General features: G+C 41.1%; 4 protein-coding genes across 4 annotated transcripts; all 4 read right to left on the bottom strand.

Annotated features, from left to right (window-relative positions):
• Window positions 1-134: 134 nt before the first annotated feature.
• LOC141827721 (alternative NAD(P)H-ubiquinone oxidoreductase C1, chloroplastic/mitochondrial) lies at window positions 135-5,741 on the bottom strand. The gene is made up of 11 exons (XM_074715039.1): window positions 5,501-5,741; window positions 4,859-5,049; window positions 4,406-4,501; window positions 3,987-4,053; window positions 3,700-3,889; window positions 3,292-3,385; window positions 2,301-2,516; window positions 948-1,352; window positions 798-874; window positions 506-609; window positions 135-420 (listed from the first exon to the last, which is right to left on the bottom strand). The coding sequence occupies exons 1-11, from the start codon at window positions 5,670-5,672 to the stop codon at window positions 281-283; spliced, it is 1,752 nt and encodes a 583-aa protein (XP_074571140.1). The 5' UTR covers window positions 5,673-5,741; the 3' UTR covers window positions 135-280.
• Window positions 5,742-6,146: 405 nt separating this feature from the next.
• Window positions 6,147-9,357, bottom strand: LOC141827722 (uncharacterized). Its single transcript, XM_074715040.1, has 5 exons — window positions 9,168-9,357; window positions 8,826-9,034; window positions 6,729-6,833; window positions 6,569-6,640; window positions 6,147-6,477 (listed from the first exon to the last, which is right to left on the bottom strand). Exons 1-5 carry the CDS (start codon window positions 9,322-9,324, stop codon window positions 6,406-6,408), a joined length of 615 nt encoding a protein of 204 aa, XP_074571141.1. The 5' UTR covers window positions 9,325-9,357; the 3' UTR covers window positions 6,147-6,405.
• Window positions 9,358-9,869: 512 nt separating this feature from the next.
• LOC141827685 (purine permease 3-like) lies at window positions 9,870-11,216 on the bottom strand. Its single transcript, XM_074714994.1, has 2 exons — window positions 10,341-11,216; window positions 9,870-10,252 (listed from the first exon to the last, which is right to left on the bottom strand). Exons 1-2 carry the CDS (start codon window positions 11,199-11,201, stop codon window positions 9,908-9,910), a joined length of 1,206 nt encoding a protein of 401 aa, XP_074571095.1. The 5' UTR covers window positions 11,202-11,216; the 3' UTR covers window positions 9,870-9,907.
• A 10,605-nt stretch (window positions 11,217-21,821) lies between these two features.
• LOC141828368 (FCS-Like Zinc finger 7-like) lies at window positions 21,822-22,989 on the bottom strand. Its single transcript, XM_074715794.1, has 2 exons — window positions 22,620-22,989; window positions 21,822-22,167 (listed from the first exon to the last, which is right to left on the bottom strand). Exons 1-2 carry the CDS (start codon window positions 22,925-22,927, stop codon window positions 22,002-22,004), a joined length of 474 nt encoding a protein of 157 aa, XP_074571895.1. The 5' UTR covers window positions 22,928-22,989; the 3' UTR covers window positions 21,822-22,001.
• Between the last annotated feature and the right edge of the window lie 1,924 nt (window positions 22,990-24,913).

Below are 24,913 nucleotides of genomic sequence, written 5' to 3'. Positions count from 1 at the left end.
CTACTAATTAGTTTCCAACTTGATTTTATGATATAGTTTAATTAACTAATCCACCCTGCACAATTAACATGACCTACTACAAGATACAGATATCCTTTACGTAAACATATCAACTAACAATATATAGGATGGAATTTCTAAAGAACACAGCTTTAGCTTGTAATGATGATAGCAATATATTGTTTACATGTTCAAGAGTTGTTCTAATGGATGAGAGAAACACTTTGTTCGAGAATTTAAAACAACAAAAAAAAAAAAACGAAAGGAAAGTTGGTTGAGTTTACGAGCCTGTAATGGCTCTGGCAATGCTGCTCTGGAACATGGCAATAGAATCGATGGCAGACTTGGCAAGCCAACTCACACCGACCTTCAACCGGTGCTCATCGGTCGGCATTCGGAACAGGTACGCTATCTTCCTCGCTGCAAAGTTAGCTGACTTCATTCAATTGTTGTCGATTATTGATTATGCTGCAAACGAAGGAGAAGATTCGAGAGTGATGCTGACCTGCATGACCAAGAGGACCGTCCAAGGTGAGTCCGTCAATGAAACTAGGTGAGATGGCAGCATCATTCATTCCCAAAGTCATCATCTCACCCAGGTTTTGGAACCTAAAAGGGAGGGCAAAGTGTGAATTATGTGATTTGGTTTTGAACTTCAAGGATATGTATCTAAACAAAGAAGCGATTCTGTGGATGGTTATGTCGAAAGAAAAGCTGTGTTCATCAGAAATTAAAAGGTGAAATAGTAACGAATCTGCACACCAACAATGAAGAAGAAAGAAATTCTGGTTACAAACCTGAATGGTAACAGAGGCCGACCATTAATGGCGGCCCAGAGATTCCAACCGGTAAAATCTGCTTGCTGAAAAGCAACCTGAGAAAATTTACAGTTAGTGTAGATCATTGGTTATCAGATGATGATGAGTCAGACAGATGATAATGGGTACTTGTGCGGTGGCCGGAAGTATTTTGCCAGAAGAATCTCTCAGAGCTGATGAATCTCCGATTGCGAATATTTTGGGATGTCCTCTTACACGGAGAGTTTCGTCGGTCTCAGCTTGTCCCTTTCCATTCAGCGGGATTCCACTGTAATAATCAGTCGATGTCAGCTGTGGAATAAGAGGTTTAGATCCTACCGTCCACAGCACCAAATCAGCTTCAAGAATTTGACTTCCAAGGCCTCTTTGAGCAGGTTGAAGTTCTAAAATGAATTTCTCACCACCAGTTGAACCGCCACCACTGCCTACTTCTGTGGGTGTTGTCTCCTTAGTCAAATTTTCAGAACTTGAAGTCTCTTTTATGCAACTTACGTAGTATCCCAAGAAAAGCTGGACATTCCGAGATTGAAGAATCTGTAACATACAAGTACACTTGTTTTATTTACAATTAATCGCAAATACAAGGACACTGCCAATTTAGTCCTCATATGATCATCTGCACAGGAAGCCAGCCCTTCAGTACATGAAATATGAACCCCACTGTTCACACAAAGGGTCTTCTAGTCAGTGCCAACTCATTTACACTCTATGAGGAAGAAACTAGTAAGTTTTCAAATTTATGTAATAAAAATGATATTACATAGTTCAAATTTTATCTTTTCATCTGATGGGCTTGTGCACCATGCATTTTAGGCGATAACATAGTTAGGAATATCGATTTTAAACATATCACATATGAGCTTAGTAATACTGTATGGCTCTAATATATTGTGAGCTGATATGAAACATAGATGCACAAATAGTTCCTAATTCTAAAATAAAATTGGTCTAAAGTTCAAATTATAATTTGGATATCATTCTATTCATTATTCATAGTTTCAGATTTTTTGTATGGTAAATTGACCCCACTTCACATTGACTCCACTCCTCCCAGATAAGAAAATCTATGTGCTATCGATTGTAGTTTATCAAAACATTTTCATCTCAAACATGTGGCAAGCTAGACCAAGAACACAATGTTGTGCAAGTTGTCCAATTCTCCAATATACTGGTTAGTTCATGATATTCACCATAAGGTAAAATCTTTCCAAGAGAATGAGACTGTAAGTTAGCAAAAGGAGAATTGGGTCACTACTGCTGCCCCGCATAGAATGAGGATATAATAAGAAAAACAAAAATGTTCAGGTAATTTCGTTGCACACACATTACTAGTTAGCCACTCTTAACAAATACAAATCTTAGGCTTGATAAAGCTACTGCCAGTAGTAAGCCTCTTCAACTAGTCAAAAAATGTAATATGCAGACAACTACCAAAAAATAAGTAAAAAGATGAATAATTTAGAAGGCAATCGGAAATCTTACTCTTAGTGCAGCTTCTCTATTTCCAGGAGGAGCATTAGGACAGATAGTTGTTTCAACATTAATTGCTTGAACTATTCCTTTATCCTTTAATCTTTCTGAGATAGTAGCTGCTAACTCCACTCCTGAGTAGCCACAACCAACAATAGCCACGGAAATGGGAGAACAATCCTTTCCAAATCTCTTCCTCTCCAAACTCTTCAAACGTTCATCAACTTTCTATAGCACAGAAAGAAAAGAAGTTACATACAGGATGTACAAAGAAAAAACAGGATTCGTGAACAGAAATCTATTGTATGTAACTATGTTACTCAGATTTGGATGACTTTTAATCAGTGATCAATAGGATGCCAAATGTCAACTTAAGTGTCAGTGTCAGTGTCAGTGTCAGACAGAATAAGAGAGGATCAAACAAGAGTTCAAGTATAAGAGCAAGGATGAAGCCAAGACTCATTAATATATATACAGCAAGTGGCCCTACAAAGATAGATATGAACAGTTTCAAATCAGATTTGCCTGTCTTTACTCAGGAAGATAATTGTCCAATTGGCAGTTGGTACCATTATGTCAGATGACACAAGAATGATAAATAGTTCTTCTGTTGACAACTTCATCATGATCCTTGCTTTCCTGGTGTCTAAGACTAAGATAACAAGCAGAAAAAATTAGAAGAAATGACAAGCACTCAAACAGGAGAGCAAGGCTATACCTGATGCAGAAAAATCCAGAAATCTATCTGCATCTTGAAGATTTGAAAATTTTTGTTTCCAGTCAGAAATTATAGTTACTTATCAGTCCAAGAAATAACAGCTACTTTTGTGAATGCAACTTTAAACAGTGTTCAAGAATCTTCATACTATGGTCTATTCTTTGTTAAGTGAACAAAGTATTACCTTAATCTAGTAGATACTGCAAATAGATAAATTAATCAAGAAGCCGGAATGCTATATGTAATTAACATAAAGTAACATGCATAAACCCTACAGGAGCTTACAAGAGCATCTGCCAAGGTTGAGAATGGCAAGGCATATTCAGCAGATCCAGGAACAACATCCAATTTAGATTCAGCTCCTAAAGCTAGGACCACCCTGGCTGCCCAGTAGAAAGGAAATGCTGCGTCAGCAAGAGATAAACAGAAGAACAAAGGCATGATAATTCCATCATGTCAGCAACTACACCAGACTAGTACAAGGGATAGACTGAAATGAATGCTTCTGTTTAAAAGATGAAATTAGGCTTCTTAGAGATTAGAACAAGTGTTGATGACAGTTCTTTTTTCAAGGGTCAGCAAGGGACTAATAATTAATAAAGAAAGCATGTAAAATTTAGCATAAACATAGACTAACAAAAATGGTACTTTTCTTTCCATAAATGAGTCTTGTAACAGAGGAATATAATATACCAATCATATTCAATGACAACTCCGCTTTCGAGATGAACAGTTCCTCCAGATAATGTGCTTCCATGATCAGGGGTTGATTGATTCAAATGATCACAAGGGTGTAACAACTTTACTCTATCTTTGATGAACTGTATGCTGGTACTCTTCAGCAAATCTGTAAATAAAGGTGCTACTTCCCATGCATCTACTTCTGCCATATGATAGTAATCGAGAAATCACAATGATGCACAAATTAGGTGTCATATATATAAGGAAAAAACATTTCATCAGAGCCACAATATCTATACCTCCAGATAGCAATTCATACAGCATCGGCTTGAAAACAAACCTATCAGACTGGTCTACTAGCACAACCTGAAACGTTAGGTTAAGGGATTAAAAAACACCAGAAGACAACCCATTCTTTTACATTTATGAACACATCATAATCAACTCTCTAAACCTCTCATGATCTTTCTCATAAGGAAGCTTTTCTATAGCCAAATCCTCCAGATATTTGAAAGGTCGAAAGTTATATTATGTAACACGAGAAAAAAGTAAGAAACTGCCCAGTCTAAAGTCCTGACATAAACCAATATAGTTAGCATTTAAAATGTGGCTAATAGTATGGTTTCTTCAAACAAACAAAAAATATAAAAGAAAAAGGTAACCATATCACGACACCGGTAGTACATTAGGCATCACAATTTAGTAACTGAAAGCCTACCTGAGGTCTTTTGTCATCTTCCCAGACAAGAGATTCCAACCTAAGAGCTGTGTATAGTCCCCCAAATCCACCACCCAAAATGCAGATTCGTGGTCTCTGAATGATAGCATATTAATTAGTTGAAGAAGGAAAACGACTATATTTAAAGAAAAAACATCATCAAACTGAGTCTGAGACATGAATGTAAAAAATTGATAATCTCGGATTTGTTTTTGGTCTTTAAATCTCAGAAAATTTAAAAAAAAACAAGTTTAAGCAACTCCAATCTGATAATGGCAAATATATATATATATATATATATAGATATATACACACACTTTAAAATAAAGAAAATCATAAATTGATTATTCTCGATCATGTCCCAAATATTTTTATTTTATTTTATGTGTTTTAACCAACACTTTGTGAGTTACATGGACCTACAGACAAGCTATCAGGTATAGTTGTACTGACCTGTTTCTCCGGCCATGTATAAGATGTAGATGCTGCTTCACCTCCTGATGCTTGAGCAATGAATTTAACTCCATTTCCACCAGATAATGGACTATGGAAGAACCCCAAGTGAGTTGCTGCAAAGATCGCCAAAGCACCCGCATGTCTCTTGGAAACTCTGAAAGCTGCTCTCCCCAAGTGGTCTCTTAGTCCTGCAATCATTTGGGAACCAACTAAAGTATCGAAACCCCTTTTTCCCCGACAATTAATAGTTTCCAAGACAGCTATAGAAATTCAAGAAATTGATAGAATGCAATAAAATGGCAGCTATTACTTCACACTGTTATGGAAAAAGCTAAAACTATATAGATTGCTAACAGCACATAACACAGAATAGATGCAAATAAAACAAAACTGAGATATTAAGTTACAGTGGCAGTACATCCTTAGATGTTACGTCTGTAGTAAGAACAAGGTGCAGACTGAGACTGCGAAAGAGGTGGAAACTGGTAATCGAGCATAAGCTATAGTAAACAGCCTCAAACCCGTCACCTAGACTTTCCCCTAACCTCCAAGACTCATAAATCCGACACTTCGGGCCATGACAACAACTCTAATTCAACACTACCAGAATCAACAAGCATTGAAGGTCAAAAGCGGAACCTTTGGAAGGTACTGAGGGACCGGCGTCGTTTTTGAAGAGCCGAACACGAGGTCTGTGCCCGACCTCGGACGGCCCTCCGACGAGAACCGGGAAGCGCCAGCCAGCTGAGCTGCTCATCGAGGTGGCAGAGGGTGGAGGAGATTGCAGTCCGAGAACCAAAACCAAGACCATATCGGCAGAAGACGAGTGGAAATGGGGATGAAGAACTTCTTCCACCCGCGGCAGAAACGCTCGGGATGTGGCCACCGCCACAACCTACCAAGGATTTGGCTGCTTCTTGATATTCAACTTATTAAGAGGAGTATTGTGCATATTTTATCTTTATGGGCCTATTTGTTTATTGGACCTACAAATGGGCCTACTCAATTCTCCAATGGAAATCGCACGCTGATTGCTGAGCATCATGTTTTTTTTTTTTTTAAGTGTTTGTAAGTTGAAATTTTGATTTAATCGATGGTGCATAATTTTTCAGTCTGAGTTCAACCATGTTAACAAGCACACATTTTCAAAAATCTGTTGTTGGAACTGAATCCAGTTTTTTTTCGATCGGATCGATCCAAATTCAATTGAACTGAGAATAGTCCAATGCACCGATGGACCTCCAGTTCCTGGGCTACCTGGTTAAACCAATCCTCACCCTGCTTTAGAAACACCATCCAAGTGACTATGCAGGTTCGCGAAAACAAGGAATCAAACTAGTAGATGTAGTCGAAACGACATAAAAGCCACCTTGCACTCGGAGGGGGTTCGATGAGCTTTAGTAACATAAAAGCCCTCTCACTGTTTCATCATCATTTTGAAGATCCACAGACTCATGAAATGCATATCAAAACTTCTACGAATCTACTCCACAAAAGAAACATTTTACCAGATTGGTCGAAGCATGTATTACCATCTCGTTCTTTCATTCATCACTAGGGCCTAATATTTTCTCCTTGGTATCTTGAAGCTTCGAGAAAAATTCATCCCTGTTTTCCTGAAAATTTATGGCGAGAACAATAACTATGTAACTGGTTTCAGAATTTGGAGAAAAAGAGGGGTTAAATTAAAGGGAAAAGAAAATGCACCTTGAAGATAAGATATCGCGAGGTGAACCAGATGGTGAAGCCCAGGCCAATAACTTCGAGAACCTTAGGGACCTGTTTCGTGAGGTAGTTTGGATCAATTGAATAAGTCTGGTAATACTGGAACTAGTTTGTTCGATTTAACTTGTCATGGAAAGTATACCACAGGGACTGAATCGAGTATAGAAATAACAGCAGACGAAATCCAGAGTGCGACAAGAGAACTGACTCCCAAGAAGAGGATGGGATAAGTGTCTTCAGCATCCATCTGTGCCATACAATAGAATGTACAAGGATTTTGAAAAACAAGGACAAAGCATTTTCGAATCTTTTACCATGATTAGGATATGATCTACTCTCCTCTAAGAGCAGGTTATAACAATTAATATGAAAGCAAAACTAATCCTACGCATAAGCATAGTAAAGTGTTGGAAATTGTTGCCTGTGCAACATTGTGGCCACCATTGAGCATCATATGCCACCAATAGTGTTGAAAATGGGTCGTGAATTGGAATTTGAACTTTGGGACATTAAGCCGAAAGTTGAGAAAATTATGACACGCTGATTTAGTCTCACATGGTGGGTTATGAGACAATAAAGAAATTCTATAAGCTTAAATGAGTAAGATACTAATAACTTGGGCTCAAATATTTAGTCGGTATTGAGCCTCACAAATTAATGAGTTAGTTCGCTAATCTAACTGGATTTCCACTATGCATTCTTCTAAAATAACCATGCCATAAGGACAGATATGGTTTGTATCTCTAAAGTCTAGGCCAAAGGTCAGATTCATAAAATAGGGCATTTTGCAGACTGGAATATGTGCCAGCAGTTTGTATGTTACCCGAATAGAACACTTAGGCCAAGAAAAATAGTTTGCAGTTCATACCTTTGAAATAGTGAAACATAATTGTACAAGTTCTTCTCAAAATTTTAACTAAAGCCAAAGCATAGTAGAAGCAATATTTCCTAAATCCTTAACTTTCTATTATTGACAAATGTCATTTCCTAAATCCTCAAGTCATTTTGTATGGTAAATGATTTAAAATGGTGGCTATGGAAGATATGGATACACATAAATCCATGACAATGGTTGTTAACTCATTGTTTCTTTAATATAATGTTATGTAAATTCCTACTGAAATCGCATTTAGTAACTACAACCGGCATCCATCAAGCATAATGAATCAGGATTTCATAGTCTGTGCAAACCCTATCGAGTTACAATTGAAGTCTGTTTAACTGTACAAAATCTTCATTCCAATAGAAGAAACATTAAATGGCATCTGAAAATCAAAAGGTCATGCAAATTGTAGATAAAGAAAAAAAAACATATTTTTCTCTTGATGTGCTTATTTCAATTGTGGCCTTTTGGAAAAATCAGATGAATATAGTTTGCTTGGATCTCAGATCTTAATATTTTCATCTATCAAACAAGAACTGATCTACACAAGCACAAACTGGACCAACACCACAAAGAAATGAGGCACCAATATAAGCAAAAACATATTTTAGCAAGGGAGCAACCCGTTATCACCGTACAAAAAAAAACCAACACTTTGTTATCCTGAGAGATATCACAGGGAAAGTGAGTTTGAGGACAAACTGTTGATAGGACATAACTGAAATGAAAAAACAAGCAACAATAGAGAAACTAAGCTCTGAATTTTCATTAAGACAACAACCATTCAATTCATTACAAAAGAACCCAGTTAAAAAAACAAGAATGTGTACAGCTTGTTAACATCATGACATCAAATATTTGCTGCTAACCCATGTGAGCAATTGCGGTGCACAATATACTAGCCACTTTCCACACTGAATAAGTATAATCAAGAAAAGCAAGAAGAATGTTACTTCATTCATTGCTGTTAATCTGATACTCACATTTAGATACTTCATCAGATTTAAATACCTTACAGTGGTGAAAACGAGAGAAGACCATGGACCAATCTTATGCTGAAGATGGAGTTGGCAAAGGCACACCAGACCTAAGCAGGTTCCTTCATGGAAGTTCCTAACATGATTCGATACTACTCATTTAAATTATCTTCAGACTCCATGCACATCTATCATTGTCTGTTTTCACTAAATCGTAGCCCCACGAGCATGCCAAGCTAACAAATCTACCGTTCTACCTAAAGTTAATACCATTGATCCACTAACATTAACCGATTTATTAGGCATAACGAAATAGTTAAACTAGGAATTAATCAACGACTCCGGTACGAAACAAGAACCCTAGAACTGATACACGTACCTTGATGTTGAGCCTAGACAAAGGGCTATCAGCAGATTCATCAACCCCTTCACTGCCATCCAGATTATCTTTCCAGCCTGGGTTCGAGTTCATGAGTAAGGAAGGCCCTTCGGCCTTCTTCGTGGCATCATCGTCCACCAAGTCGGACGTGAATGTCTCCTCGTCGGAGACGGCGACCTGCAGCGGGCATGCCCCAGAATTGCGAAATCCTGGATCGCAAGTCAAGTACAAGAAAGTCTATAGGACTTCAACCGTCTATCAAATCGATTTGAGGCGCCATCAAGAACAACAAGACTAAACCCCTGAAAAGAGAGGGATTAGACAGAGAACAGGGCGACGAACCTGGCTTGGGCTCGAAGGAGCGGGACGAAAGAAGGAGCTTGGTCGGAACGGGACATGGGGAGTGAAGGAGTAGGAGGGGAGAAGGGGCGGCGACGGCGACGGGGCGGCGGAGGTGGGGGAGTGAGAGGAGGCCACGGGGAGGCGCCGAGAGCTCCATTTCGCTTGATGAGCAAGTCGGCGAGTACGACGAGTGCGTGCGTGACAGACTGTGTGTGCCAATATCTGGTGAAGCCCTGTAATTTGATTAACTTTTGCAAAATGACCACGGAGTTTTAAAATTCTCAAAATCACCCACTAAAGTTTTCACACAAAAATTATCTACCAAAATATTGACAATATCATGCAAAAAAAATTTCATTAAATACAATTTTAGAAATATTTTAATGATTGTAAAACTTTTTAAAAATAATTTAAAATGAGACAGAGATGGAACATATTAATGGAAATGGAACTTTGATTCCTGACGTGCCAAATGTTGGTTCTTCACCATCACAAATTATTCTTTAATTTGTAGCCATCATTTTTGTACAGGATAGATGCGCCACTATATTACTGTTTAATTCAATCAAAAAATGTCTAAAAACATTTTCCTTTATAAATAAAACTTATTAATATTTTTTTTATTTATCAAGATCTTTAAATTTTGGTTATTGATTTGTTTTAATATTTTCATGGATAGAAAAACATTTTTATTAAGCACAACACAACACAAAACAATCTAGTAACCATTTTTATTGAGATCATGTGGCTTGATCAGTAACAGCGATGGAGTTTTGTTTCTTCTTCCTCTCCTTCTCCTTCTGTTCCATGTATTCTCCGTAAGAATAAGAAGCCAAGCCCCAGAGGGAGAGCACGAGGGCGACCACCTTCTGGCTCGTGAACTTCTCGTGGTAGAAGATGGCGGCGAGCACCTCGGTGATGGGAATGAAGACGGCGATGAGGATTCCGGCGAGCAGCGTGTTGACGCAGAAGATGACTCCGACGGTGCCGAGGAAGAAGAACTGCCAGAAGATGGCGGACCAGACCAGGACCACGTAGTATCTCACCTCGCCGAGATCGAAGTGCCTCGCTTCTCTCGGAATTGCCTGCGATCGAGACTCGTAGTTTAATTTGTGGGGTTTTGAATTCGAGTGGAGATTGCAAGATTTAATTTAATTCGACTTCGAGATGAACCTGGAAATCGTTGTTGACGATCATGCCGACGGTGCAGAAGGCGGTGGCGAAGAAGCCAATGACGAGCTGCATCTCCATGACGAGGGTGTAGGTGATGGCCTGCTCCGCTTTGGCGTAGACGAGCTCCACCAGGGGGAGGACGAGGCCGTAGAGCGCCGCCGCCCCCAGGGTGAGCGTGAACCCGCGGTAGTACCCTGCGTGGCTCACGCCGGCGGGGCGGTCGGTGCTGCCGTGGAGTCCCAGCATGACGGCGCCCACCGTGAGCAGCGCCACCGCGTTGATGGAGTAGGCGGTGAAGCGCTGGCGCACGATGAGGAAGGCGAAGAAGGCTGTGAAGGCGAGCTGGGTGGAGATAAGGAGGGCGGAGGTGGAGACGGGGAGGAAGGCGAGGCCGTAGGCGTAGAGGAAGTCGTCGACGCCGGTGAGGAGGCCGAGGACGGCGGAGGCGAGGAAGATGCGCGGCGTGAGGAAGAACAACTTGGGCTTCATCGGAGAGCGGCTGCGGCGGCGGCGGTAGCAATAAGAGCAGATGAGAGGGAGGAGAAGCAGGGGCCACCCACCGGTCTCCAGCCAGCTGGCGAGCCACTGCCGGTGGCCGCCTCCGCGGAAGTAGAGGCGGGAGATGAGGGGCCCGCCGGTGTTGCCGAGCGCCATGAGGACGCAGTTGAGGGCGACGAGTGCGCGCTTCAGGGATTTGCTCATGGCGGCGGGAGGTGGATCAGCCGAGGCGCCTGCGCCGTTGTGGCGGCGGCGTGCGAGGTCCCGACCTTCGACGTCCATGGCGATCGAGGCGTCCGCCGCAGCGTACGTCGTCTTGTGAATGACGATGGGGAAGCAGAGCAAGTGGAGGTGCGGCCGCATCAATGGAGATAAAAAGGCATTTATTATTATTATTTTTTAAAAAAAATAAAGAAAAAATAGTGTTCGTCAGTATAAAAGTTTACCCCCTTTCTTTGACGAAATGCAATGATTAGTCAAAGAAAGTGAGATTAAATACTAAATGACATGTTTGCAAGTATTTGATGCATGATAATATTCCCTTGGGGCCTAAGCCAAGAAAATTGAGATTGAGATTTTAACGTACGGCAAAAAAGCAACTTTTACCATTATTTTATATTTAATTAAAATGCTTAACCTTATGTTTGTCACTTCCGCTTCACTCCTTTCAACGGAAAAAGAAGTAGAAGTAAACGGGTCGAGCATTTCTTCGTAGAGTCCGCCTGCACACAACAATTTTGATTTTTTTAAAAAAAAAAATTGTTGTAGGAAAAAAACAATATTTGATTGTTATCCATTTCACAAAATAACAAATTGCATTTGCATGCCACATAAAAGGACACCATATTATGCCAAAGTCAAGGAAAGGACTAACTCAAAAGACAACAGCATCAAAACAAAGAAAATAATAAAAAAGATTAAAAAGTGGGCGTGAATAGAGTTTTTGGTATCTAGTAATAATTTTCCACTGTCATCATTATTAAATATATAAATGTTTCACTCTCATTTATAACTAAAATAACAAAATTAACCCTCAAAATCACTCTCTCAATATTCAATAAAAAATTCTTCAAATCTAGCCCAGTTATTAAACCTAAATAGTGTAAATATTAAAGATATTATTATTTTTAATATTAGATAGACGATCTCCACTAGTTCATCTTAGTGTTGTTGCTCATCAACTCATTTTCATCCTAATCAATTCCACAACTTTATTTTTTTGAAAGAAAAAAAAATCCCTGTTCATGAACACGATGGAGTTTGATGAGTTGTTGTGACTCGCAGCTGGATTCAACTTCCAAAAATATGGATAAAATATGACGATAATAATAATAATAATAATTAAAGACATAATTATTTTCTGGACTAAGATAAAGATACCCCAGAAAAAAGTTCACTTGCCCCCTTTGGAAAGCGAAGGATGCTTAAGAGAATTTTAAAAAGGCATCTTTCATCAAAGCATCTGTTCCTTTCCATCAGTCGAAAGCTTTGTAAACACTATACGGTACTCACACTACCTTATGCCCACTAGAATTATTCATCATTAGCATGTAGCATGTGTTCAAGTCATGATAAAGTAACTTGCTCAAAAGTTTGTATGGACCGACTCATTATCCGACAGGGTTGCATTGTTCTTGAGATACATTTATATTTTTGTTAACCAAAACATGAACTTTCTGATGACCGTGAGTTTATATCATACTAATCACTATAAAATCTAAGAGATTTAGTGAACAAACGAAGCCTTAGATTGTGACTTTGTGTTCCCAACTTCAACAAACTTAAGAGTTGGATTGTTCACATTGATTGAACTAAGTCTACAACCAATCCATTGCCCAATGGAGTGCCCAAGTTTAGCTGATAGAACAGTGATCCAATTTGTTTGTCTTGGGATACAAGATCTAACATTGGTTTAGTAAGCTTATTAATGTGAGAATTTTGATCGAAAATGGCTATTAAACTAGGAGGAGACTTGGTCAGATGCAAAGTCCCACTTATCACAAAAAATGAAAGAGAGGTTTGATAAGGCTACATTGAATAAATTATCAACAAATCTTTCCCTAAACTACTCTAGGTTTGATGATTAAAGCTCTAGCCACTTTGGTCGACTTGTGTAATAGAGCAGCTCAAGGAATCCTATCACAGTGTTCAACTCCTTTTTCTTCTAGGGTTTAATTCATCCATCTGAGCAAGCACTAAGTAGCCTATTCAACAAAGAAATTAAAATGGGGCATTTGCCTATTTCAAGGCTAGTCTAAACCAATTCGAGAGTAGTTACTAGAAATACAATGAACAGCATTTAAGCAAACAGATCATCAGCCAACATTGAGACGCATCCTTCATTCATGTTAGTGATGTGCACAATCTTGCATGTTCAAGTTTGAATTATCTGATTTTGAAGCAGATGATGTTGCAAACTCATTCATTTAACAAATAAAAATCAAGAAGGATTCAGTGTCATGCCTGTTTAGCAAGAGAGCAAACTTTGTCTAGTAAGCACAAGATCTCGTAGAAGAAGACTTACAAATGTAGCGCCAGCGCCAGCCTGATCTCTACGCATTGTCCTGCGACAAAAACTTATCAGCAAGAGAGCAAATCATGATTACTGCAACAGTATGAATCGATCAACCTAAGCGAGCGGCGTGGTAGGTGGCTAGGGTTCCCTAGGTCCCCTTTCATCTTGAGGTTGAAGACATTGGTGATCCGGCGTAGATAATCCCCGGGACGTAGAAACACGTGGCGTAAAGGAAGGAGAAGAAACCCGGAGAAGACACGGGGCAATATTTTCTTGAAGCCAAGAGGAAGATAGGGAAAACCAACCTCCCTAAGAGACGAGCTCCTCCCTTAGCACAGTAGGCGCGGACCTCGTACAAAATGCCCAGGCTCCCTCCCCTATTGGCTCAGAACTCCTTAACCAACCTCACTAGTGGATCAGCGTTAGACTTACAATACCACTCGAGCTCCTCGGGACCGCAGTGCTCATACCCCAATCCCCCATAAGCATCGCAAGACCCGCACGGATCCCAGACAAATCTCCTTGGAGGGTTACCACGAGCTACAACACTCAGATCAACGACGAGTAAATCCCGTCCTCTCGTGACAAGCATAGAAGCACCGACCTCATGACCCGGGCTCGAGCTTAGGTGCCTACCTCATGAGCTGATCTTAGTATCATATGTCTACCTCATGACAAGGTTCTGGCATCACATGTCTACCTCATGACAAGGTCCCGACATCACAAACCTACCTCATGGCAAGGTCCCGGCATCATAAGCCTACCTCGTGGCAAGGTCTTAGCATCATATGCCCATCTCATGGCAAGGTCCCGGCATCATAAGCTTACCTCGTGGCAAAGTCTTAGCATCATATGTCCATCTCATGGCAAGGTCCCGGCATCATAAGCCGATCTCATGACAAGGTTCCGGCATCACATGCCTACCTCATGGCAAGGTCTTGACATCACAGACCTACCTCATGGCAAGGTCCCGGCATCATAAGTCTACCTTGTAGCAAGGTCTTAGCATCATATGCCCATCTCATGGCAAGGTCCCGGCATCAAAAGCCGACCTCATAACAAGGTTCCGGCATCACATGTCCACCTCATGACAAGGTCCTGACATCACAGACCTAACTCATGGCAAGGTCCCGGCATCATAAGCCTACCTCGTGGCAAGGTCTTAGCATCATATGTCTACCTCTTAACAAAGGCACGACACCATAAGCCGACTTCATGACAAGGTTCTGGCATCACAGGCCTACCTCACAACTTGATCTTCGCGCCGCCTCCCTCAGATAGGACCCCCGCAAGGAGCTCGGGATGCTCCTACGAAGACCCCTCAGCCAAGGTAAGGCTACCAGCACTTGTGCCCCCCCCCAGCCGCACATATCAAATCAGCCATTCTCGACCTCAGGTTATGGAGTAGATATCAACAAATCGCTACCCTGACCTTTTTACCAAAGATCAGCAACTCAGCCGCAAGAGTTAAGACCAAGTCCCCCTACTTGGTCTCGCATAATCCCAACCATCCAGAGAAGATAACTCACACGGTTAGATCATCAGATATGGGAATATGTCATAAAGACGATCCGATGATCTCGCCCTCATCACCAATTACCAGCGCTGAGATCCGAAGCTATCGCTCCTTCCCGGACTTGAGCGTCGGAGTGGTCACGCCGGATTCCCCGGCACCCCGCTAATCCGTGCGGTGTTGGCTCAGAATCAATGATTCGCACACACACACAAAACACAAATAATATGCAAAAAGAAGAAATAGAAAACGAAGAGGGACAGTGACTTCACGAATTGATTATTCTTGCAATGAGTGAATAAATTACAGCCTTCGGAGTGTTATATTTATACACCAAAAGGGATAAGATGTGAACGTCACTTAAGCCATACAAAGTAAACCACATAAGCCATAAAAATAGGAAAGATAAAAATTATCCAAAAAACTAAACGTTGTAAACCTTATCAGGATTAAGATTTACTCACATTACTCCCCCTAATCCTGACATGGTTGTAAATCATGAACGCCGAGTAGTTGTCGCATGGCAGCTAACTTCACTCCCGGCAATGCTTTAGTTAATACATCGGCTCGCTGTTCTCCGGTATTAACGAACTCAACCACAATCTGTCTCTTTTCAACACATTCTCTGATAAAGTGAAATCTTGTATCTATATGTTTGCTTCGACCATGGAATACCGGATTCTTCATAAGAGCTATGGCAGATTTGTTGTCAACAAATAACGTTACCGGCTTCGGCTCTACACCAGTTAATTCGCTGGCAAGGCTCCTTAACCATAAAGCATGGCAGGCCGCAGTTGTGGCTGCCATGAACTCTGCTTCACAAGATGAAAGTGCCACTGTCTTCTGCTTCTGTGAATTCCAGGACACCAAACTTTCATTAAGATAAAAAGTCATTCCACTTGTGCTTTTCCTTCCATCGAGATCGCCGGCTAAATCACTATCCGAGTAGCCGAATATACCAAATTCCTGAGGTCCTTTTATGTAAACAAGCCCAAAATAGATTGTACCTTTCAAATACCTGAGAATTTGTTTGACCACCTTGTGATGCATGATTGTAGGCTTCTCCATGTATCTGCTCGCCATTCCGACAGAATATGACAGGTCCGGCCGTGTGTGTAACAAATATCTCAGACAACCAATGATGCGCCTATACTCCGTGGCGTCAACTGGAGTCCCTTCCAAGTCCTTATGCAGCTGTGTCTTGGGTTCCATTGGATGCTTTGTGGCATTGCAGTCTGCCATCTTGAAATGAGATAGAATTTTCTTTGCATAAGCTGATTGTCTAAGTAAAATCCGGCTCTTTTGTTGCTCCACTTCAATCCCTAAGTAGTAGGAGAGAAGACCCAAATCACTCATCTCAAATTCTGCCATCATTTGTTGTTTGAACTTGTTGATGTTTTCTGTGCTACTTCCTGTCACGATGAGATCGTCGACATATACTCCAACAAGTATACTTGCTTCTCCTTTACGTCTTGTATATACTGCATGTTCTTGCGTACATTTTTTGAAGCCAAGCTCTTCTAGACTCCTGTTCAGTCGCATGTTCCAGGCTCGTGGAGCTTGCCGCAGTCCATAGAGGGCCTTGGACAATCTGTACACCTTATCTTTCTGATTTGGTACCTCAAACCCTTCCGGTTGAGTGACATATATTTCTTCTTCTAACTCTCCGTTGAGAAATGCTGACTTCACATCTAGATGGTGTACCTCCCAGCTTTGATTTGCTGCAAGCGCAAGAATGACTCGAACAGTATCAAGTCTAGCGACAGGTGCAAATACCTCTTCAAAGTCGATGCCGTGTCTTTGTACATAGCCTTTCGCCACTAACCTTGCTTTGTGCTTAATGACTTTCCCATCTGCATCTTTCTTCAGTTTGAACACCCACTTTAGGCCGATAGGTTTGTGGCCTAATGGGAGTTCAGTTAGGGTCCAGGTCTTGTTCATCTTGATAGATTTCAGTTCCTCCTCCATTGCTTTGTACCAGCAAGCCTCGGTTGCAGCCTCTTGGTAACATGTCGGCTCTTCAGACATCACCATCATCACCTCTTCATCAATACCAACCATTTCCTCAGTGTTGGCGTAGATATCGGCAAGGGACCTATAACGGACTGGCCCTTCATAAGACTCGGGTGTATTTGATTCCGAAGATGAGGTAGCTGCATGGGCGTTCGATGATGGTGTAGATGGACTTGACACTCTTGTCATGGGCACCACGGCTTCTGGTGGTGGTGTGACATCTTCCACCCCTGCCTCAGCATCTGCTGCAACAATCGGCTCGTCGGAATAGGATGCATCCAACATAATAAACTCCGGCAAGTTTTCTTCATTGTTAGCACCTGCATTCCATGTCCATTCACAATTTTCTTGAAATATGACATCTCTACTTACTTGTAGCTTGCCACGCCTTGGATCAAATAGACGATGAGCTTTGCAGCCTTCCTCGACACCCAAGTATACCATGGGTGAACTTCTGTCGTCAAGTTTCTTAAGGTGAGGGGTTGTGTTTTTCACATATGCAACACAACCGAACACCCTCAAGTGGGCAAGATGTGGCTTCCTCCCCATCCAAGCTTCAAATGGGGTACGCTCTCCTAGCGCCTTAGTTGGGAGACGGTTTAGCAGATAGACAGCATGCCTAACCGCCTCTCCCCAGAACCTTGCCGGCATATGTGTACCCTTGAGGAGAGATCTTGCCATGGCCATCACGGTGCGATTACGGCGCTCCACAACACCATTCTGTTGGGGTGTGTAGGGAGCCGTGAGGTGCCGCTCAATTCCTTCATTTTCACAGAACCGAGTGAACTCCGTGGATAGAAACTCGCCGCCCCGGTCTGTTCGGAGTGTTCTGATCTTGTACCCAGTCTTGTTCTCCGTCAAGACTTTGAACTTCTTGAATGCTTGGAATGCGTCATTCTTTGCTGCTAATACAAACACCCACATCCACCTTGTGAAATCATCAACAATTAAAAGAAAATACTTGTTACCGGCGAGTGTACATGGTGAGATTGGCCCGCAAATATCAGCATGGAGAAGTTCCAACGGCTTCTCTGCTCTAAAGTTTGCTTGGTACGGGAATGGTGACCTTGCATGCTTGGCCATCACACACACCTCGCAAAACTTGTTTGGCTGGGGCAATAGTGGCACACCAACTGCCAATTTCTTCTCCCCCAAAAGCTTCAAGTCCTGGAAATTGACATGTCCGAGCCTTGCATGCCATAACCAGGTTGGGTCTTCTAGGCTTGCTATGAGACAGACTTGCTTGAATGTCTTCAAGGTTATCTTGTACAAGCGATTTTGTGTTCGCTTTACCCGCATCAAGAGCTTCCCGCTCCTATCAATCACCTTCATGGTATCTCCTTCCATGTGCACCTCGTTCCCAGTTTCTGTCAATTGACCAAGACTCATAATATTACTACAAAGTTTCGGAATGTAGTATACCTCGTGGAGAGCCTTCTGATCGCCATTCTTGCATTCGAACACAACCGTTCCCTTGCCCATTATCTCAATGGTTGATCCATCGCCAAATCTCACCCTCCCGGTGATGGTTTCATCTAGTTCTTGAAACTTCTCGCGATGGCCGGTCATGTGGTTGCTGGCACCGTTGTCAAGGTACCAGACGTCTTTATCTTCTCCTTTCTTAACATTGCGATACATATCCGGTAGGAACCTTTCTTCGCTGAGTAGAATGGTATCCTGCTGCTCACGCCTTGTGTGAGACTCCTCGTGGGACACGGTCATCATCAGTGCTGGCTCTTCATCGGTGGCACAAGTGAGGTGAGCCTCATCACGACGCTTGTTGTAGCATTCAGACGCATAATGCCCCATTTTCTCACAATTGAAACATTTTATATGTCTCTTGTCACGAGCGCCACTGTTGTTGCCGCTAGTGCCTCCTGCACTGTCTTGGCGCTGCGTACCACGGCCACGTCCGCGCCCTCGCCCACGCCCACGCCAATTGCCACGACTGGGATTGCTGGATCCACGCCCCTTGCCTCCTGATGAAGTGTCCACGCTTCTCCCCTTCTGTCGCATTTGCCATTCGGCATGAGTAAGTAGGAGCTCACCTTCAGTGTTGTTGGTGTTGCCATGTAATCGTAGTGTTCGTTCCTCGTACGCCTTCAGTCGCCCTATAGCCTCCTCAAACGGCATAGTCTCAAGGTCGTGGAACTGCTCAATACCGGCAACAATAGGGAAGAATTTATCAGGGACAGAATCGAGCAACTTCTTTACCAGAGAGGAATCTTCAAGCGTGGCACCAAGGGTGGAGAATTTGCTGCTCATGGCGCTGAGTTTCCCGCAAACTCATCAATCGTCTCGGTCTCCTTCATCCGGAGGGCGTCAAACTCGCTCTTCAACGTTTGTACGCGTGCCTTCTTCACCCGATCACTACCAAGATACCTCGTCTTGAGGCTATCCCAGACTTCCTTCGCCGTCTTCTTATTTGCGATTTGGAGAAGGATGTCTTCGGGGACACACTGCAAGATATATGCACGTGCCTTTTTGTCCTTCTTTGCATCTACCTGGGCTCCTTCTGCTGGCTCCACCGTCTCCCAGACTCCCTGGGCATCAAGAATCGCCTCTGTCTTGATTGCCCACACAGTGTAATTGTGAGGGCTTAGCATCGGATAGAGAAATGGCACTCCGCCGTTCTCCTTCGCAGCAGCTTGTGGGATGCCCGACATTTTTGTAGAATCGTGGATTCAAGGCTCTGATACCAATTGTTGGCTCAGAATCTATGAAACCACACACGCACAAAACACACAATAATATGCAAAAAGAAGAAATAGAAAACGAAGAGGGACAGTGGCTTCACGAATTGAATTAAATTTCTTGCAATGAATGAAAAAACTACAGCCTTCGGAGTGGTATTTATACACCAAAAGGGATAAGATGTGACGTCACTTAAGCCAACCAAGTAACACCACGTAAGCCATAAGAATAGGAAAGATAAAAATTATTCAAAAACTAAACGTTGTAAAAAGGATTAAGATTTACTAAACGTTGTAAACCTTATCAGGATTAACCGATTTACTCACAAAAGATGTTAGGGGTGAAAATGCCAATAAATCATTTATTAGGATTTAATTAGAAAAGCTTTTTATTAAAAATAAATAAAACACGATGAGTAATTAGTAAAATAAGATGCGTGATTGGGTTTTAACGTCGAGAAGGTTTGTTGGTAGGTTGGTTATTAAACAAAGTTTTAGAAAAATTATGCATATTTCAAAATTAAAGGGTGTTTTCTGATAAATATGTTTTTTTTAAAGAAGACCTTTTGATCATTATGTAAACTTTGGTTGCCTTTGATTTTAAAATTATAGAATATTTTGGCAATTTTCAAAAAAACTCATAGAGCGAGTTGAAATTTTGATAAATTAAAGGAGTGGAATAAAATTTCGTCGGGCACGTTTTAAAAAACAGATTTTGTCGCTCTTCTGCATCTTCTTCTATACCACCGCAGAATTCGCCTCCTCCATTATGGACTCCGTCGCCGGCGGCAGCCTTCGCTCCTCCACCGTCGCATCCGGCGGAGGCGACAGCCTCAGATCCCCCATTACATCCTCCTTCCCTCGCTCCCAGTTCTTCGACCCGATCTCCTACCTCAACTCCATATCCTCCTCCTGCCCGCCGCCCCGCCCACCCACCAGCTCCCTTTCCCCGCCTTCGCCTCCACTTCCCTCGAGGAAGCGCTCCCGGTCGGCGCGCCGCCCGCAGACGACGGTGCTCAACACCGACGCCTCCAACTTTCGCGCCATGGTGCAGCAGTTCACCGGCGTCGCCTACCCGCCCTTCGACCTCGCTGGCGCCTCCGCATCCGCCTTCTCCCGGCCGCGCCTCAACCTCTTCGACTCCGCCGCTCTGCCTCCTCCGCCGCCCTTCTCCCAAAAGTCCCAAAACATATCATCCACCGACTTAAACCTTAACACCCCTACATCTCAGAACCCTAGCTTTGGCCCCCAAATCGGAATCGCCCAGAGCCAAATCCTTGCTCTACAATCGCTTCTCCCTCCCCTCGGCGCAAATCAACAGAGCACCGGCCTTCAACCCGCCATCGCCGGTGGCCTTTCGAGCTGGCCAACCGGGCCTCTACCGGAATCAGCAGGGACCAACTACGCAACGAAGATCCAAAATCAGCAGGGTTCGCCGGCGCCGACGCCGGCACCGAATACGAGGAAGTGATCATCGACGCCGGCGACGGCACCTTCGACGTCGAAAGGTCAAGAAGAAGCTAGTAATTTCACGATTAATTAATTAATTAATCAGTGTTGTTGGCAAAAAGCTTTGAATTATAAATTTTTCCTTTCCTTTTTAATAACAATTAAAAGTTATTTAATAATATTAAGAAAGTTTAAACGCATAGTGTTTTTTTAAGAATAATTTAATTTTAAAATATATTAATTTAATTATAATAATGGTGCAGTGCTCAGAGTTAGAGCCAACTGCCAATACAAAAGATGAAGAGCTTTTCAGATCTCATCGGAGGCAAAAGCCTGACAAGCATGAGAACTAGAGACTTCTCACAGTCAGGGATTTGTTTTAAGAGTGACTTATCAAAAATATTTAAATTTAATCAAAATTATTTTAAATTTAGTATAAAATTATTAGAGCAGTCAGTCGCTGCAATTAATAGCCACCACGTCAATCATTTAAAGTGATTGTAACACGTTATACTACCATTGACCGACTGCTACAATAAATAGTTACTACGTTAATCCGATATAACAGCTACTCCGTGACTGTTACAACAACACAAAAACATGAATATTTTTGATACAAAAATATAATTTTCGCCCTTCATAATTTACAAAAATTACACAAGTGAAAGTATCTTCTTCATCAATCTCAATCAACCAACCATCCAAAACGACTGGTCTTTGCTCACAAACACAGTGAGAAAACTTTCTTATTAACCCTGTAAAATATAATAGTTAGCTTCGCCCAATGATTAGCCATGCCATGAACAAATAGAGGCTGCTATTTCACATCTATATTACAATCTAACAACACAGGTTTCTGCAATCCAACTTCTCATACACAAAACCATGAAAATTCAAGATCTGCACTGTCTAGAAATCTAGATCTGTAATAGATATCAGTTCTGAGAATTTTTTACAGGCGGAGAGGTTGCTGGAATTGCTCAATTAGTGGCTGCAGGGATTGTTCCTCCGCCGTCAGATTGGTTGGAGCGATTGCTTGCGAGAGATGGGTTGTTGTTCATGGAGATCAAAGAACACTTCTCCTTCTGCTCATCTTTGTTAATCTGCTGCTGCCTGCAATCCGAGCTGCAGAAGGCGATGTCACCCCTGCAAGATGAAAGATGGCACACGAATGAATGGATTTCCAGGTGTAGGAATACATCGATTGCATCAGAGGATTTAAGGTCCGTGAATTGTGGATTAACAGGCATCAGAAAGTTTATGAATAAATATTTTTAGTAGAGTATTAGTTCTTGAATGCCTATTGAAGCAGGAAAAGTCGTGATCGTTGATCGAAAAGGGGGAAACTAGCTTTTGAAGGATACGAGAATAAGAAACTAGGAATGGCACCGAATAAGAAAGGAGGAAGAAGAGGGAAGCATCGAAGCGAGAATTTGAAGAGAGGGATTCAACATGTCCACCTCGATCGAATCAAATCCAAAAAATGGAAAACAAAATAAACCCTAGAAGGCGAAAAATCGTGAATCGCAGAAAGGAAAAGCCCCGGAAAGTTCGTCTTCTCTTATGGTGACAAAAGCAGCAACAACAAGGAACCCTACCTGTACATATAGGTATCCCGGCCAGGCCCGAGGCGGCGGCCGCAGAGCCCACAGGCCCTCAGAAAGGGCGCTGGCACGGCTACGGCCGGATCCTCGATGCAGACGCCGGATACGTCGACGCCGTTGTGCGATGGAAGAAGATACCGAGAACCCGGGGAGAGATCTTGCCCACCGATCACATGGTCATCCGACGACCGGGGAGCCTCTACATCGAAGACGACGGCGGCAGAGGAAGCAGGAGAGGCAATGAACTCCGCCGAGCTGCCGCTCCGCCTCGTTGGAGGCCTCGTCCAATTTCCCAGAAGCATCCTCGTGTCCTCTTCTCCGACCACCTTGTAGGAGAACCGGGAGGGCGGTAAAGGAAGGCAGACTGAGGCGGGCGGTGGTGCAATTTAAGAGAGCGGAAACAAGGAAGAAGGATATTGAAGCAGGAGAGGATAGATCTCGACCGTCTGATGCATTTTAACAATCATGAAGTGTTTTTTTTTGGGTTAAAAAACAAACAAAGTTCCTTATTAACATTATTTTTTAAAAACAGTAAAAAATATTAAAAAACATCCAACCTAAATTTTCTTTTTAAATTATCCTTTTACTAAAATTTATCAAAGTTTTAACTAAAATTATTACAAATATAAAAATAATTTTAATTAATAGTGTTGAATTAATTTTAACTAGTGTTAAAATATTTTAATCATTTTCATAAGAAGATAACCTTTTTTTAATAATAATAATAATATATCAGAGAGCTTTAATTTTTGTTTTATTTTAACTATAAGTTTTCGCTATTAATTTTGGTGAAAAATTAAAAGGACGTTTCATTTGGAAATTTTCAAATGGACGTCGTACTTTAATGTTTTTTTATCCCACTAGTAATTAATGTACAAATATTTAATTATTTTTTAGTATTATTTTTATTTAAATTCTAAATGGATCAGGTGCAATGTAGCAGTTACAAATCCATAATTGCCACAACATATGATAGTAATTACGATTTCATATTATAATAAAATTATTGTAAAATCTGTATTATAATAGCTACAAAATTATAATAACTAAAATTATTGTGGAAGTTACAATTTCATAGTTATTACAATATTAATGATAGATGAACATAATTAAATCAGTATTATAGCAACTACGAAACTGTAATTAAATCAGTATTATACAGTGTAAATATATTAAATATATATAAAAATATAAAATCATAATTACTAGTGTGTCTAATTGATTAATAGAATAATAAAAATATTATTATTATAGAACAATTGAGTAACTATATATGGGTTGAGTTATGGGTAAGATAACCTTTAAAACATAGTTGAGTTGATTATAACGGACAGATTTGCTGAAGTAAGTAAGGATCGAATTTCAATGAAGGCGAAGCAATGCCTTCCTTGTTATGACCAACTATAATTTTTTGATTTACCTCCTCACATATGATTGCGAAGTCGATCACCCTCGATTTGAAACGATTTCACATGATCGACTTCACTTTTTTGCAGAGTGGTGGATTCGACCTTTTACTGAAGAGTTATGGGTGAGTTAGGATGTCCCTTTATATAAAAAAAATTGTTTAAAAAAAAAAATAGGTGCCCAATAATTTTTCCCATTAGAAATTCTAAAAATCTCAATCATTCATTTATAATGACCTAATCAACGATGTGATGCGCATCGATTGCATCATTTATTAAAATATCTCCATCCATCCAACTTTCCTAAGGTAAAGGATCAATCAATCAATGTAACTTAGGCAAAATATGGGACATAATTTAAAAAATACAAAAATATTAATTGAACAAGTACAAACGTGTCGCCAACTAATTAATTTAGAATAATCGTCAAGCACAAGCGAATCTCTCATCAACTAGACTTTCAAATCATATGTATTCTTTAAAGGAGACAAAGATTATAAAAAATAAATCTTCAATTAGCACTTATTAATCGTAAATAAATTATTCTCACGTGAGTCCGAAACTTTTCGTGCTCCACACTTTTTTACTATTAAATTTCAAAGTCAATGTAAAGATCATTAATCGACATAATTATTTTGGTAGAATATAATTGCCGACCAAGAAATTTATGCATGACTTGAGTATTGTTTAGATGTTGTCAAGGCATAGTTGAGTTGATTAATTTATTTTCTTACAAATGATAGAGTAACAAATTTACAGAAGAGGATAAAGATTCGAATCTCGACGAAGTTTTCCAACCAATATCCTCCATCCATCCTAATCAACTGCAATTTCTCGATCTGTCAATGTGATTCCATCCCCTGAAATAATTATAAATATGTT

The sequence above is a fragment of the Curcuma longa genome, chromosome 4 (genome assembly GCF_044706935.1).
Source record: "Curcuma longa cultivar G26 ecotype Majalengka, Jawa Barat chromosome 4, ITB_CL_G26_1.1, whole genome shotgun sequence".
NCBI lineage: Eukaryota > Viridiplantae > Streptophyta > Magnoliopsida > Zingiberales > Zingiberaceae > Curcuma > Curcuma longa.
The sequence above is the reverse complement of the archived record's forward strand: the minus strand, read 5'-3'. Positions and strand labels throughout refer to the sequence as shown.

Coding starts and splice junctions, on each gene's coding strand:
- LOC141827721 (XM_074715039.1), bottom strand. CDS start 5,672: ATGGTCTTGGTTTTGGTTCTCGGACTGCAATCTCCTCCACCCTCTGCC. Junction 4,054..4,405: donor AAGATGACAAAAGACCTCAG/GTAGGCTTTCAG, acceptor CTAACGTTTCAG/GTTGTGCTAGTAGACCAGTC. Junction 3,386..3,699: donor GTTGTCATTGAATATGATTG/GTATATTATATT, acceptor CTGGGCAGCCAG/GGTGGTCCTAGCTTTAGGAG.
- LOC141827722 (XM_074715040.1), bottom strand. CDS start 9,324: ATGGAGCTCTCGGCGCCTCCCCGTGGCCTCCTCTCACTCCCCCACCTC. Junction 6,834..8,825: donor TGTCTAGGCTCAACATCAAG/GTACGTGTATCA, acceptor TGTATGGCACAG/ATGGATGCTGAAGACACTTA. Junction 6,641..6,728: donor TACTCGATTCAGTCCCTGTG/GTATACTTTCCA, acceptor CTCACGAAACAG/GTCCCTAAGGTTCTCGAAGT.
- LOC141827685 (XM_074714994.1), bottom strand. CDS start 11,201: ATGCGGCCGCACCTCCACTTGCTCTGCTTCCCCATCGTCATTCACAAG. Junction 10,253..10,340: donor TCGTCAACAACGATTTCCAG/GTTCATCTCGAA, acceptor TCTCGATCGCAG/GCAATTCCGAGAGAAGCGAG.
- LOC141828368 (XM_074715794.1), bottom strand. CDS start 22,927: ATGCTTCTGGGAAATTGGACGAGGCCTCCAACGAGGCGGAGCGGCAGC. Junction 22,168..22,619: donor CGGGATACCTATATGTACAG/GTAGGGTTCCTT, acceptor TTCATCTTGCAG/GGGTGACATCGCCTTCTGCA.